The following is a 14,887-nucleotide window of genomic DNA, read 5'->3' on the forward strand; positions in this document are numbered from 1 at the left end:
CCAAATCAAAGGTGAGCACACTACCATGTGGGAAGAATATCAGACCATGTGCCGCACACAGACAACAGATGAGAAGTAATTTTGTTTGACAATCTCCTAATAGCTTTTCATTAATATTTTACATCAAGAACAAACAGAACACAGGCCAGATAAAGCAATTCTGGTCACCCTTCTATAGGAAGGATATTGTCAAACTTGAAAGAGTGCAGAAAAGAATTACAAAGATGTTGCTGGGAATGGAGGGTTTGAGCTATAGGGAGAGGCTGAATAGGCTGGGTTTTTTTTGTTCCCCGAGAGCTACATCAAATCCTAGGAGAATCTGTAGAAAAAATCTGAAGAAGGGTCTAGGCCCGAAACGTCAGCCTTCCTGCTCCTCTGATGCTGCTTGGCCTGCTGTGTTCATCCAGCTCCACACTGTGTTATTTCTTACTTATATTAGGTGTGAGGCCTTGTTTGTGTTTTAGTTTGGAGTCAGACTGGTTTTATTTCTAAAGTAGGAATTTATAAAACACCATATTGACTGACTGTCTATAAATTGTGTGCTTTTTGCAGAAAATAAAATGTATGTGCAAATACAAATGCACGCCATAGATTCACATGTGTGTGTGTGTGTGTGTGTGTGTGTGTGTGTATGTGTGTGTGTGTGTGTGTGTGTGTGTGTGTGTGTGTGTGTGTGTGTGTGTGAGAGAGAGAGAGAGAGAGAGAGAGTGTGGGTGTGTGTGTGTGTGTGTGTGTTTGTGTGAGGGTGGTAGAGAGAGAGTGTGTGTATGTATGTGTATGTGCATGTGGAAGAGAGACAGAGAGAGAGTGTGTGTGTGTGTGTGTGTGTTTGAGTGAGTGAGCGTGTATGTAGACATGTGTGAGAGTGTATAGTGTGGTGGGGTCACCTGTAGTTAAGAACATAGAACATAGAACAGTACAGCACAGTACAGGCCCTTCGGCCCACGATGTTGTGCCGACCTATTATCCTACTAAGTTCAATCTACCGTGCTACCCTACATCTTACTAACCTCCATGTGCCTATCCAAAAGTCGCTTAACAGTCTCTAAAGTATCTGACTCCACTACCACTGCCGGCAGCGCATTCCACACGCCCACCACTCTCTGTATAAAGACCCCACCTCTGACATCTCCCCTATGCCTTCCTCCAATCATAATAGTCATTTCCACCCTGGGAAAAAGTCTCTGAATATCCACTCTATCTATGCCTCTCATCATCTTGTAAACCTCTATCAAGTCACCTCTCATCCTTCTTCGCTCCAATGAAAAAAGCCTTAGCTCCCTCAACCTTTCCTCATAAGACCTGCCCTCCTGTCCAGGCAGCTTCCTGGTAAATCTCCTCTGCACCCTCTCTAAAGCTTCCATATCTTTCCTAAAATGAGGTGACTGGAACTGAATACGATATTCCAAGTATGGTCTAAGCAGAGTTTTATAGAACTGCAACATAACCTCATGGCTCTTAAACTCAATTTCCCTGCCAACAAAAGCCAACACACCATACACCTTCTTTACAACCCTATCAACTTGGGTAGCAACTTTGAGGGATCTATGGACGTGGACTCCAAGGTCCCTCTGTTCCTCCACACTGCCAAGAATCCTGCCATTGACCCTGTATTCTGCATTCAAATTCAACCTTCTAAAATGAATCACTTCACACTTTTCTGGGTTGAATTCCATCTGTCATTTCTTTGCCCAGCAAACAGTGGAGTTACACAGATGAGGGCAGTCTGCCTGGAAGAAACACAAGTAGCACAGGGATATGAACACAAAATGAAGAAAGATTAGTTATTATCTAATGTAACTTTAAGTCAGATTATAGATCTACCATGTATTAAAATATAATAAATAGTGTTACTTTGAAGTCCAAGCCTGAAGACTGGCCTTGACAGTGATTTCTCCTTGACCAGCCTGCCTCAAACCCAACTCGTATTGATTGGTTTGAAGTCATACTAAAAGAAGCAGCAAATAAACAATGTTTGCAACTCTAAAAAGTTACAGCTTCCCATTCTCTCATCAGTGTTCAATGCAGCCAGTGTATTAATCCCAGATCGTAAAGCCAATAACTTCTGTTTTCAAGTTAGACATTAATAAATTTGCAGTTGCACAAGGCATCAAGGTATATGGGTACAGATCGGGAATATGGAGTTAAGGTCGATGATCAGCCCTGATCTAGGTTAGCACAGCAGGCCTTGTAGCTGAATGGTACACTCCTGCTGTATAATCCTATGTTTTAAATTCAATCTTCCCTTTTTTAGGCCACAAATTTCAAGATGTCAAAGAAGCTGTTGCTCTTAGACGTTGACTGTGGGGTGGATGATGCACAAGCAATTATGATGGCTCTTGTAGCTCCTAACGTGCAGATCCTGGGTATAACATGTACTCATGGAAATACAAACATTGAAAATATATGCAAGAATGTACTTCGAGTGCTAAAAGTTTGCCAGAGGACAGAGGTATGTGATGGCAAATGTGCGCAAGGGTACTATGTGCTTTGAAAGATAACTTTTTATCATTACCAGAATCTTCTTATCATAAGTGGTTTTTATACGTGAATTAGCATGCCTTTTCAAAATGCAGATCAATGAAAAGCTAGCTATTGTGAAACATCTAAATAAGACTAAGCCATTTAGTCCCTTCAGCCTATTCAACCATGCTGTGAGATCATTGCTTATGATCCTTTGGTGCATTTTCGTAGAAAGTTAGAAAATCAGCGTAGGGATACACTATTTGGCTGTTTGAAGCTGCCGTGCCATTCAATATGGTCATGGCTGATTTTTTATTCACCTATGGGACATGTGAGTTGCGGGCAGTACCTATTCCTGGTTGACCTTGAGAAGATGGAGATGAACTGCCTTCTTGAACTGCTACAGTCTTTGTGCAGTGGGTAGACCCACAATACTGCCAGTGAGAGAATCCAACTCAATACCTTGTTTCCGCTTTCTCCCAAAACCCTTTGAGACCCTTTGTTCTAAGAACTATATCTAAGCCCTTCTTGAAAATATTCAATCGTTTTGTCTTAACTGCTTTATGTGGCACAGAATTCCACAGGCTTACCACTCTCTGGGTGAAGACATTTCTCCCCATCTCAGTCCTAAATGGCCTACCTACCCCGTATCCTTAGACTGTAAGCCCTGGTTCTGGACTACCGGGTAATGGAGACCATCCTGCTTGTATTTACTGTGTCTAGTCCTGTTAGAATTTTATAGGTTCAATCCAGTCTCTCTTCACATGCCAATCCTGCCATCCCAAGAATTATTGCACTCCTTCCATTGCCAGAATATCCTTCCTCAGATAAGGAGACCAAAACTGCACACAATACTCCAAGTGTGCTCTCACCAAGGCCCTGTACAATTGCAGCAAGACATCCCTGCCTCAGTACTTGAATCTCTTTGCTATGAAGGCCAACACATCATTTGTTCCTTCACTATCTTCTGCACCTGCATGCTTACTTTAAGTGACTGGTATATAAAGACACCCAGGTTTTGTTGCACCCTCTCCTTTCACCATTCAGATAAAAAAACTGCCTTCCTGTTTTTGCTACTAAAGTGGATAACCTAAACTTACTCACAACTAACCCCACCATCCAGAGATAGCAAGAACTGTAGATGCTGGAGTCAGAGACAATACAGTATGGAGCTGGCATGCTGTGTTCCTCCAGCTGCAAACTGTGTTAACCCCGCCACCCAGCTTTGTTCATCTGTAAACTCAGGGATATTACATTGAGCTTCTTCGTCTAAATCAATCATATATTTAAGAGCTGGGATCGATGCACTGATCCATGAGCTTTAATTTTACATGCTAATCAGTTGTGTGGGACCTGATCGAGAGCCTTTTGAAAGTCCATTGGCTCCCTGTATCATCTCTATTAGTTACATCTTTGAAAAATTCCAATATATTTGTCAAACATGATTTCCCTCTGTCTAAACCTGTCACTGTTTACCAAGTGCTCTGCTATCAAGTCTCTCCAATCCTATACCAATATCAGGCTAATCAGTCAAAAATTTAATTTTTTCTCTCTACCTCACTTTTTAAATAGTGTGATTAATTTGGCAATTGTCCAAACCTTAGGAACTCTTCCAGAGCCTTCTGAAATTCCAAGTAAGCCACAGCCATTTGCTCCCTGTATCAACTCCAATAGTTACATCTTTGAAAAATTCCAATACATTCATCAAGAATGATTTTCCTGTTGTAAGTCAATGCTGACTCTGTCTAAACCTGTCACTGTTTACCATGTGCTCTGCTATCAAGTCTTCTCTAACACATGATTATTTTTCCTACATCAACATCAGACCAGCTGGTCTATAATTTCATTCTTTTTCTACCTCTTCTTTTAAATAGTGTGGTTACATTAGAACCATAGAACCCCTACTGTGGGGAAACAGGACTTTTGGCCCAACAAGTCCACACCGCCCCTCTGAAGAGCGTCCCATCCCCCTACCCCTGCATTTCCCATGTCTAACCCAAACATCCCTAAACACTATAGGCAATTTAGTATATCCAATCCATCTAGCCTGCACATCTTTGGACTGTGGGAGGAAACCGGGGCACCTGGAGGAAACCCACACAAACGTGGGGAGAATGTGCAAACTCCACACAGACAATCACCCGAGGCTGGAATTGAACCTGGGTCCCTGGCGCTCTGAGGTAGCAGTGCTAGTCACTGAGCCACCCAGTAGTAATCTTCCAACCTTTAGGAGCTCTTCCAGAGTCTATAGAATCTTGAAAGGTGACCACCTTTCATTCACAAAATGCATCCACAATTTCTAGGGCCACTTCTTTATATAATCTGGGATCAGGCCTTGGGGATTTATTGTCCTTTAATCCTATCAACTTCCCCTGCACCATTTCTCTATTACTACTGATTTCCTTAAATTTCTTCCTCTCATTAGACCCTGTGCTCTCCGGTATTTTAGGGAAGTCATTTGTGTCCTCCTTTGTAAAAAGAGAAACAACGTACATATTTAGTTGGTCTGCCATCACTTTCTTCCCCATTATAACTTTGTCCATTTCTGTTTGTTTCCCATTAATAACCTTTGGTTATTTAAAAAAAACTACCAGTCTATCTATCAACAGAATTAATATTTGAGTTGATGTCGTATCAATTGCCATTTGCTGAAGAGTGGTCCAAATTTCTACCATACTTTGTGTGTAGAAACATTTCATGATTTCATTCCTGAAAGTTCTGACTCTAAATTTTAGACAATGTCCCTACTCCCCAGGTTCCCTAGCCAGTGCCAATAGCATTTTTCTATCTATTTTTTATGGATTCCTTAATAATTTGAAAATTGTGAAATCACTCAATCTTTCAAATTCCAGGGAATACGTCCTTAGCATTACAGGAACAGTACCAAAGCCACTCAAAGTGAGCTTGTCAGTGGAGGACCACCCCTCTGTGCCGAGCCAGGTGGAAAATTCCAGTGTCCTTCAACAATCATTCCTCTCTATCCAACCTTTCCTGGGTATAATTATCAACAGCAAGGCAGATTGTAATGGCTCCCCATTCCTTACATCTTCAAGAGGCACACCTGTTCTGTTTCCCCAGAAGGGTCTAGGCCCGAAACGTCAGCTTTCCTGCTCCTCTGAAGCTGCTTGGCCTGCTGTGTTCATCCAGCTCTATACCTTGTTATCTCTTGAAACCATCCTGCCTGGTTAGTAACACAAAGCAGTTCTCTCTGCACTACAGCAGTACCTTCTCTGTTCCTCTGTCTCACCTGCAGCTGTCCTTTATCGGTGAGATATTGTCCAAACATGACTAAACAGTCACTTGACATCTTAATAGCTTTCCTTTTGAATTTAACTCCCAGTGGCAACTGGATCAGAGGGGTAGTTCTCTGAACTGACATTTTAAAATGCAATCGTCTTGTAAAATTCACTGCTCATTACGTTCGAATGCTGTCTACACCTGGACTCCAGTCTCTTTGGAACTCCACTGTTTCAGGCCTTTGCCTGATTAAAAGATACCCAAAAGTTTATGATCTCACATTTACCTTGAAATGTGCTAACCTATTAATATCTCTTTGAAATTGCATGTTTTAATTTATAATGATTAATGTGCTACTTGTGTTTTGCATATTTGGAAATGTGGCTTTTAATTCCAATTTATTAATAAATCTTGTGAATATTTGAGACCCAATATAAAGCTTTTGGACACCATTAATAACATTCTGCCAATTAGAATGATTGACTTGGTTGTTGTCCTTCCATGTGTGAACAGTAGGTATTGGGAATGCAATCTCAGAACTCTAAGGTCAAATAACATCATCTGCTGCACTTTCTTCAATGGCTGGTCAAACCATAAGACCAGAAGATGTAGGAGCAGAAGTAGGCTATTCAGCCCATCAAGTCTGCTCCAAAATTCAATGAAATCGTAGCTGATCTGATCATTCTCAACTCCACTTTCCTGCCATTTCCCTTTTCACCCTGATTCCCTTGCTGATTAAAAATCTGTCTCTCTCAGCCTTGAATTTACTTAATGACCCAACCTCAACAGCTCTCTGTGGCAAAGAATTCCACAGAGTCACTGCTCTCTGAGAGAATAAATTCTTTCTCATTTCTGTTTTAAATGTGTGACCCCTTATTGTGGAGATTATAGCATCTGATCCTAGACTCTCCCACAACAGGAAACAACTGTACTGCATCTATCGTGTGAAGTCTCCTAAGATTCTCGAATGTTTCAATAAAGTCACTTCTCATTCTCCTGCATTCCAGTGAGCACAAACCCAACATACTCAATCTGTCCTCATAAGACAGTCACTCCATACCTGGCACATTCTCTGGACTGCCACCAATGCCGGTATATCTTCGCTTAGATAAGAGGACCAAACCAGTTCACTGTATTCCAGTTGTGGTCTGACTAGTGCCTTGTATAGTTTTTACAAAGCCTCCTTAATTTCTCTGCATTCCCTTTGAAATAAAAGCCAACAGTCTACTTGCTTTCCCTATTACCCATTGAACTTGGATGTTAGCCTTTTGTGACTCATGGATGAAAACTCCGAAATCCCTCTGTTCTGTAGATTTTTGCCCATTCTGGAAAAGTAAAAGTGATTGCTGCACATTGTTTGTGGAGGCAAAGTCCCTTCTTCACGTTGAGAATGACCCCCATATTGTTGTGCACCACGATCACTGTGTTAAATGAGATAGACTTTGAACAGACCGAGCTACTCAAGACTCGGCATCCACGAGCTGCTGTGGTCTATTCGCAGCAGCAACAGCAGAATCGTACTCAAACACAATTCACAACCTCATGGCCCTCACAGAAAAAAAAACTGCCCCAAAATTCCTGAGCCTAGGAAGGCGGAACCAAAGTGGATTGTATACGGCGCTGGGAAATTGAATTGGGTGGGGTGTCTCAATTTGAATTCAAATTTCTGATAGGTGAGATGAATGCAGAAACAGTGTTGCTTGTGATTAAAAATCTCAACTGGTCAAATTCTCCTGTGGCCAATATAAGGAATGCCTGCCTCATGCAGTGACCGGTGTCAATTATAAGCTTACAACTGCCAACCAATCACAGACTGATTGCTTTCCAAAAAGCAGCAGAAAGGGTTTTTTTAAAATCATTTCCCTCCTCCCAAAGTAAAAAGAATCAAGCCCCCAGGATGGGTCGAACACAGGCAGTGTGAAAGCTTATACAGTCACCCACCTCCTCTCTATAACTGACCTTTTGTTACAGTTAAGGATGAGCCAGTTTGTGGCCAGAAATCCTGCCTTATGACACATTTGGTAACACAGGGCTTTGAAGTCCAGAACCATATATTTATGTGGTATCATTCTATGTAACAACCATTGCATTTCATTCCCATGAATTTTGTTAAAGATTTTTTTTATCCTTATGATTGCAGATTCCTGTATATCGTGGTGCAGATGCATCTATTCTGGAAGATCAGCTAAATGATGGCCAGTACCATGGAAAGGATGGTCTAGGTGATGTTCCAGATTGTAATGCTCCAGGTTTGGAACACATACAAGCTGAACATGCAGTAAATGCCATCATAAGAACAGTCACTGAACATCCTGGTCAGGTGAGATGTATATGTATCATGAAATACAATTTGTTAGTCAGTGCAACAAAGAATAGGAGACATTTCAGTTCTTGAAACCTGTTCCATCATTCAATTAGATCATGACTGATACATAACAACACACCTCGACACTGCATTACTTAATGTTACCTAACAAAAATATGTTAGTTATGTATGTTATGTATTAGTTTTTGAAATTTTCAATTTACTTGGTCTTAAAACCTGGTAAGGTGATAAACTGCCAACTTAGCCGAGTTGAGGCAGTGCTGTCTGAGATCACCACTCAACAGCCTAGCTCTGATTCTAAAATAATACCGTTCTTGTTTTGAACTTAACCTTAAAATAGAAAAAAAATACATTTTCCAGTCCACAAGTCCATTGTGACAGGCTACTGTTGTGGGTAAATCACCACAAACTACCTTTAATTCATCTACTTATTATCAAATCTCAGAGATAATTAAGAACTAAAACAATGATTGAACCTTTAAGGCATGTAGCAACTAAATTAAGACGCCTCACATAAGCAAGTTAAGCCTTACAATTCAGTTTGGCTATTACCTGATTCATGGTAGAATTTAGCTATGAGTCCAACCAACAGTGTCGCCTCTGATGTCCAGGGTTTGATTCTTGTGCAGTGTTGTTCTTCAAAGTTCTGCTGCTGAAGAGTTCTGGTACTGGATTCTTATAGTATTTTTAATCTTCATATCTGTGCGGTGACATTATTGGTGATCATTTGGATTCTTTCATCCAAAATATTGATTACTATTCTGGAGTTTTTGAGTCTGCAGCTTACTTCCTTATCAGAAGTAACTCCTCTGTTCCTTGTTACATTTGACCTTAACTGTCTGCTGAAAACCCAGCATGTCTTACAATTAACACCTTAAATTCTTTAGCAATCAGTCATTTGTCCTTCTGGCATAAGGCAGCCAGTTATCAAACAGGTGTCAAAACAGTTTTGTTCATATTGCCTTGACTCCTTATATTCCCAGACATGGCTAATTGCTTTCAATCCCCTACGTAACTGCTTCTCTCTGTCCCTTTACAGCTTATTCCTGACAGAGTTATTGCTTCCCTTGTGTTTATTTGTGTTGATTCTGTCAATCCATAAACAGTTATTAAACTTCTGAAGTTTACCATATCATACCAATGTGACTTCTGTATCTCTCAGTCACTTTGATCAGTATTTATGTATTACTCAACAGGTCTCACTTGTGGCTACTGGCCCCCTGACCAATGTTGCTCTGGCATTTAAAATGGACCGCACCTTTCCATCGAAGTTAAAGCATTTATACATCATGGGAGGAAACATGGAAAGTATGCTAAAGAGCTAATTGCATCATTCTCTTAAATGTGGGTTGCATCACACCTGAACCTGACTAAATCCTCACCTGATATTGAATATATACACTTACAGTAATCCAGGTTTGGGAATCTTTTTTATCCCTATGTCCTAATTACAGTGCTGTGTTGATTGATGTAAGCTAATAACCAGAGCAAGCAGAGATTCAAGCTGATCATTTCCTGATCATTACAATACAGCAGCCCTTTATGTGTGCACTCATTCAATGAGATATTCAGGAAACACAGAAAATAATATTTTCTAGTTTAGAGTATAGGACATTTATCTTGTTATACGCAATTGATTCTGTATTCCTAGTGCATGCAATTTTCCTAATGTCTGGGCTATTTTATAGTAATCCATTTTCATATTTTCTCACTCATCTTTGTCTCACCAGAACTCATCATCTTGTGTGTCTTTGGACCATATTATCATGCTGAACAGACAGCAGTTTCCTGTGTTAGTAAACTACATCTGGAATAACAGTATTACTGCAGATAGTAGCTTTTACAAATTTATTCTGCCATAAATACCTTCTAGATTTTATGGCATCAAGCATTCTTATGAGCATTCTGAATACTTTTATGAGTTTATTCTCTTTGCCCTTTATCAGCTTCTAAAACAGCATGATCCAAATATTGCAGAAGCACCTGTTTGCATTGTTTTTATGAAGGTGGTCTGCTCGCACACCCAGGGAGAAGAAGGTTAATATAAATGAACTATTTCATCATCAATTTTTTCCATTCAATACAACTGCATTTATGAACACAAAATAATGAGTATATTACAATTCTATCCCTATCAGTGTGTTGCCATACCTTCCGGTCTTAGCCTGATCAAGTTTAAATCTTCAAAGTCAAGTTCAGCTCAGGAGTAGTATTTTGTAACCAATACTGCATCAAACTCGCTCCATGGAAACATTTTCAGAATTTCTAAAATGTGACAATGGTATTGTGTATTTGATTTCCTAAAGAGTGTGCATTTGATATTTAGGCTATTGAAAATTCCATCCAATATTGACATTTATCAATCAATGCCAAGTATTTATTTTCACCAGACTGTTAAATGTGCCTAGATCAGGAAGTTGACATTGTAATGAATTAATTTCATTTCATGTTTTTATCTTTGACAGGCAGAGGGAATGTTGCGATCTGTTCTGAATTTAACTTTGCAGCAGATCCTGAAGCAGCTTATATTGTCTTGAATCATTTTGCTTGCCCCATGTATATAGCGACTTGGGAATACTGTATTCGTCATGTACTGCCTTGGGTAAGCTGTTGAAAAAATTATCTTAAATGTAAAATCATGATCATTGAATGCATATTGTTATAGAAATTCTTATTTCTATATATATGTTTAGTGTAATTTGTTGTAAAGTTGGATTTTTGTTTTCTGTTTTTAACATGTGGATTTTCAGTGTGTTTGAAGTTAATAACTAACTGTAGCAAGGTGATTTCTTTTGAAACATATTTGAGGCCGTGCTTTAGAACGAATTGTTTTTTGTGCACGTTAGTAGGATTAGTGACCTAACAAGGATATCTAACTCCAGTTTAGAAGGAGAGTTTTTTTCAAGCTTAAGGAAAGCATCGATAGTTTTGAACTTTTTTTTAGCTTTACTTAGAATTTTGAATACTCCTGTGAAGTTCTTAGATAAAGATTGCTGTATAAACCAATGTTGTTGAGATGGAAAGGTGATACTAGATTATTTTTGAGCAAGGATTTAGTTACAGTCATAGACAAGAACTGTTGAGATAAAGCCCTGAAGAAGCTACTTAAAGTACATTTAAACTCATATATACAATAGCTCCGGGAAGAAGCTACTTGTAGTTCTAATCTATGAATTAAACCAACCAACAAATTAGAAGTGGGAACACTGGTGTGAGTACTGGATGATTTTGAATACTATACAGAAGCTATTCCTTTTCTGTTTCAATTTATAAAGGAGAGCTTTGGGGATTAATGGGATTATACTTTGTGTGTTTAAAAAGTTTTGAATTTATGTTATAAATAGACAGCTTGATTTATTCTGTTTTATCGTCATTTATTTTGTTAGTAAACTTTTTTTATTGTTAAAGCAAAATCTGCAGCTTTTTGTAGTCGTATTCCAGCAGGAGACCACTTTGTTAGAATCAAAACAAATCAAAATGTTATCTATCAAGCCAAATTTTAATCTGGGATCTGACCTAACTGGTAATAATATCAGATTTTCCAGCATCTGCAGTTCCTACTATCTCTGGTAATAATATCAGCTGGGATCATAACAATGCGTGCACACGTCTTTTAATTTGGAAAGTAGAGAAATTGCTGATGGACATGAGATGCATCCCAGATGAAAGTAGTGTGCTTTGCTGTGGAGGTTGATAATTAGATTCATTTCCCCTGCTGGTTTTTATTAACCTAAAGAGAGGAAGAACAAAATTATACTGCCACAGGGTAATTACAACAAGTAACAGCAGTTTGCTGATGCTGGGATCTTAGGAGTGGATTGCTAGGCTTCAATGTAGTGTACAAGATTTCAATCTAATAGTAAAATTTGCATCTGGAGGGAAATGCAGATGTTTCAATGCACCACATGTTTATTATTAATCTAAGAGAGATCTCGAACAAATCACATCTGGGATCTTTAGAAGTGAACCTGTGATGTTTTGCACCTGTATGTTTATTAAATATCACATTAAGGTTTCTCGGTAGCGTTTTTGATGATTTAGTTATTTATTTATACCTTGATTTATTCAGTACAAAACACCTCGGATAAGAAGAAGCATTCCTGTTTCTAACCAGAAAATGTTTCTTGCATCTCTACAATGCTTCTGTGATACAAAATCCCGCTGCCCTTTCACGGGCATGATTTGTATGCCACTCAGATCCACTTTTTCACATGGACTGACTTGAGTGCCATTGTCCTGTCATCTCCTCTGCTTTCACCAACCCATCCAACTCCCTGTTCTCCTATGATCCTCTTGAAAACCTTTTGACCCATCCCAATATCTTCTTCTTTAGCTTAGCATTCATTCTTTCCACACACATCTACAAACTATCCTGAGACGTTGCTATCTGTATTAAAAACACAATATAAATGCAAGTTATTTTTGCTAAACTGAGTTTCATTTCGATATTTCATGCAAGTAGGCCATTTGGCCCTTCATGCCCTTGCCAGCTTATTGACAGTGCTATTCATGGTTAAAGCTGCTACTCCTGCCTCTACTTGCTCATTTCCAAAGCCAGTGCTGACAGTGAGAGTTCAGGACAGGAAAGCAGTGAAAACATTGGCATTTCAGCACCTTCAGGACCGACAATATTGCATTATCAGAGTTGCAACTTCAGATTGCACATGGATCTGGACCATGAACACCAAATCAAGTGCAGGAGAGGAACAAGCAGGACAGCCAGGGAGTGGGCACTCAGTCAGTGGGTGAGTTTGGGAGTGGCAAGGGCCACAAGCCCAAGGATTAGCAGCATACGTTAGGCAGCACAAAGGCCACAAGCATTGACTGTCAGCAAGAGAATAGGTTTGGGAGCAGGACAGGCTGTGGCAGAATGATTGGCAAAAAGTGGGGTGTTAGGGAGTGGGAGATGTCCACAATAGCACCGACTGAGTCGCACATCATTATGTCAGCCAGACATGAAACAAATTTAAAATGGATCTTAAACAAGGATAGAGGCTCCATTAACAAGCCACATTAAACCAAGCAATGTTAAATGGGGGCCATGTTAAGTGAGAAGTTCCTGGACTTCAACCACACTACCCTCAAGATTCTCTGCTAGTACATCAACTAACTCAATCAAGTTAATCAAATACAATTTGTCTTTAGCAAATCTGCTGATTTTGAAGATTAGCTCACACTTTTCCAAATGACAATTAATTTTGTCCTGGTTCGTTGACTTTAACATCACCCAGACTAAGCTGTTCTTGCTGGTTTTCACCTTCTCCTCTTTTTAAAACAGGGGACAAGATTTGCAATCCTTCAGACCATTATCACCTCGCCATCCCAACCCCATATCTGAGGCTGATTGAAAGATTGTGGTTAGAGCCTATCATTTTTTACCCCTCCTCTGTTGAATGAATTAGGACTACCAACATTTAAGTCCATCGTCTTTCCCTGTTTTTGTTCTGTACAATTTTATTCCCGTTGTCTCTTTCTTTACCGCTACATAGGCAACATCCCTGTCTCATTTAGTAAATCAGGCATTCCTTCTGCGTGCTCATCAATCATCTCATTTTGACCCATACTTTCATTGGGTAGACTATTGCTATTTATGTGCATATAACAAAATTTTGGTTTCTTTTTATGTTAACCACTAACCTATTTCCAAACTCTCTTTTTGCTGTTTTATTCCTTAACATAAACCCTCTCTCCACTTTTTCCCCTTACCTTGACAACAGATTTATTTATTTGTCGGCAGTTGAGCTTTAGATAATCTTGCTTTGCCCATCTTGGGAATTTGTCTCCTTGAAATATATTCTCATTGAAGGCATCTCGTTGTTGAGTTAATGTTTTGCCAATTAATATTAGATCACAATACACTTGGGCCAGATCTAATTCCAACTTTGTTAATTGAGAACCCACTGCGTTTAAGTGGATTTTGAGTGAGAAAGCCGATATTGCCTAGTAGTTCATGGAGTAATGGGTAACCTAACCACATGGCTAGCTAACTAAAAACAGGAAGTAGGCAGAAATATGTAAGAACAAAGAACAAAGAAAATTACAGCACAGGAACAGACCCTTCGGCCCTCCAAGCCTGCGCCGATCCAGATCCTCTATCTAAACCTGTCACCTATTTTCCAAGGATCTATATCCCTCTGCTCCCTGCCCATTCATGTATCTGTCTAAATACATCTTAAATGATGCTATCGTGCCCGCCTCTACCACCTCTGCTGGCAATGCGTTCCAGGTACCCACCATCTTCTGCGTAAAGAACTTTCCACGCATATCTCCCTTAAACTTTTCCCCTCTCACCTTGAAATCGTGACCCCCAGTAAGTGAGTCCCCCACTCTGGGAAAAAAGTTTCTTGCTATCCACCCTACCTATACCGCTCATGATTTTGTAGACCTCAATCAGGTCCCCCCTCAACCTCTGTCTTTCTAATGTAAATAATCCTAAACTACTCAACCTCTCTTCATAGCTAGCACCCTCCATACCAGGCAACATCCTGGTGAACCTCCTCTGCACCCTCTCCAAAGCATCCAGATCCTTTTGGTAATGTGGCGACTAGAACTGTACGCAGTATTCCAAATGTTGCCAAAACCAAAGTCCTATACAACTGTAACATGACCTGCCAACTCTTGTACTCAATACCCCGTCCTATGAATGAAAGCATGCCGTATGCCTTCTTAACCATCTATCGACCTGCATTGCCACCTTCAGGGTACAATGGACCTGAACACCCTGATCGCTCTGTGCACCGATTTTCCCCAGGGCTTTTCCATTTACCGTATAGTTCGCTCTTGAATTGGATCTTCCAAAATGCATCACCTCACATTTGCCTGGATTGAACTCCATCTGCCATTTCTCCACCCAACTCTCCA

General features: G+C 39.9%; 1 protein-coding gene across 1 annotated transcript in view; it reads left to right on the forward strand.

Annotated features, from left to right (window-relative positions):
• The window catches only part of LOC109938273 (inosine-uridine preferring nucleoside hydrolase-like), a 30,779-nt gene that overhangs the window by 9,724 nt on the left and 6,168 nt on the right, over window positions 1-14,887 (forward strand). The window contains exons 2-5 of the mRNA XM_020536714.2: window positions 2,255-2,452; window positions 7,841-8,020; window positions 9,223-9,334; window positions 10,492-10,628. Of these exons, the coding sequence (XP_020392303.1) occupies window positions 2,270-2,452; window positions 7,841-8,020; window positions 9,223-9,334; window positions 10,492-10,628 (612 nt within the window). The 5' untranslated portion in view covers window positions 2,255-2,269. The remainder of the gene's footprint in view (window positions 1-2,254; window positions 2,453-7,840; window positions 8,021-9,222; window positions 9,335-10,491; window positions 10,629-14,887) is intronic.

The sequence above is a fragment of the Rhincodon typus genome, chromosome 6 (assembly GCF_021869965.1).
Source record: "Rhincodon typus isolate 14 chromosome 6, sRhiTyp1.1, whole genome shotgun sequence".
Classification (NCBI taxonomy): domain Eukaryota; kingdom Metazoa; phylum Chordata; class Chondrichthyes; order Orectolobiformes; family Rhincodontidae; genus Rhincodon; species Rhincodon typus.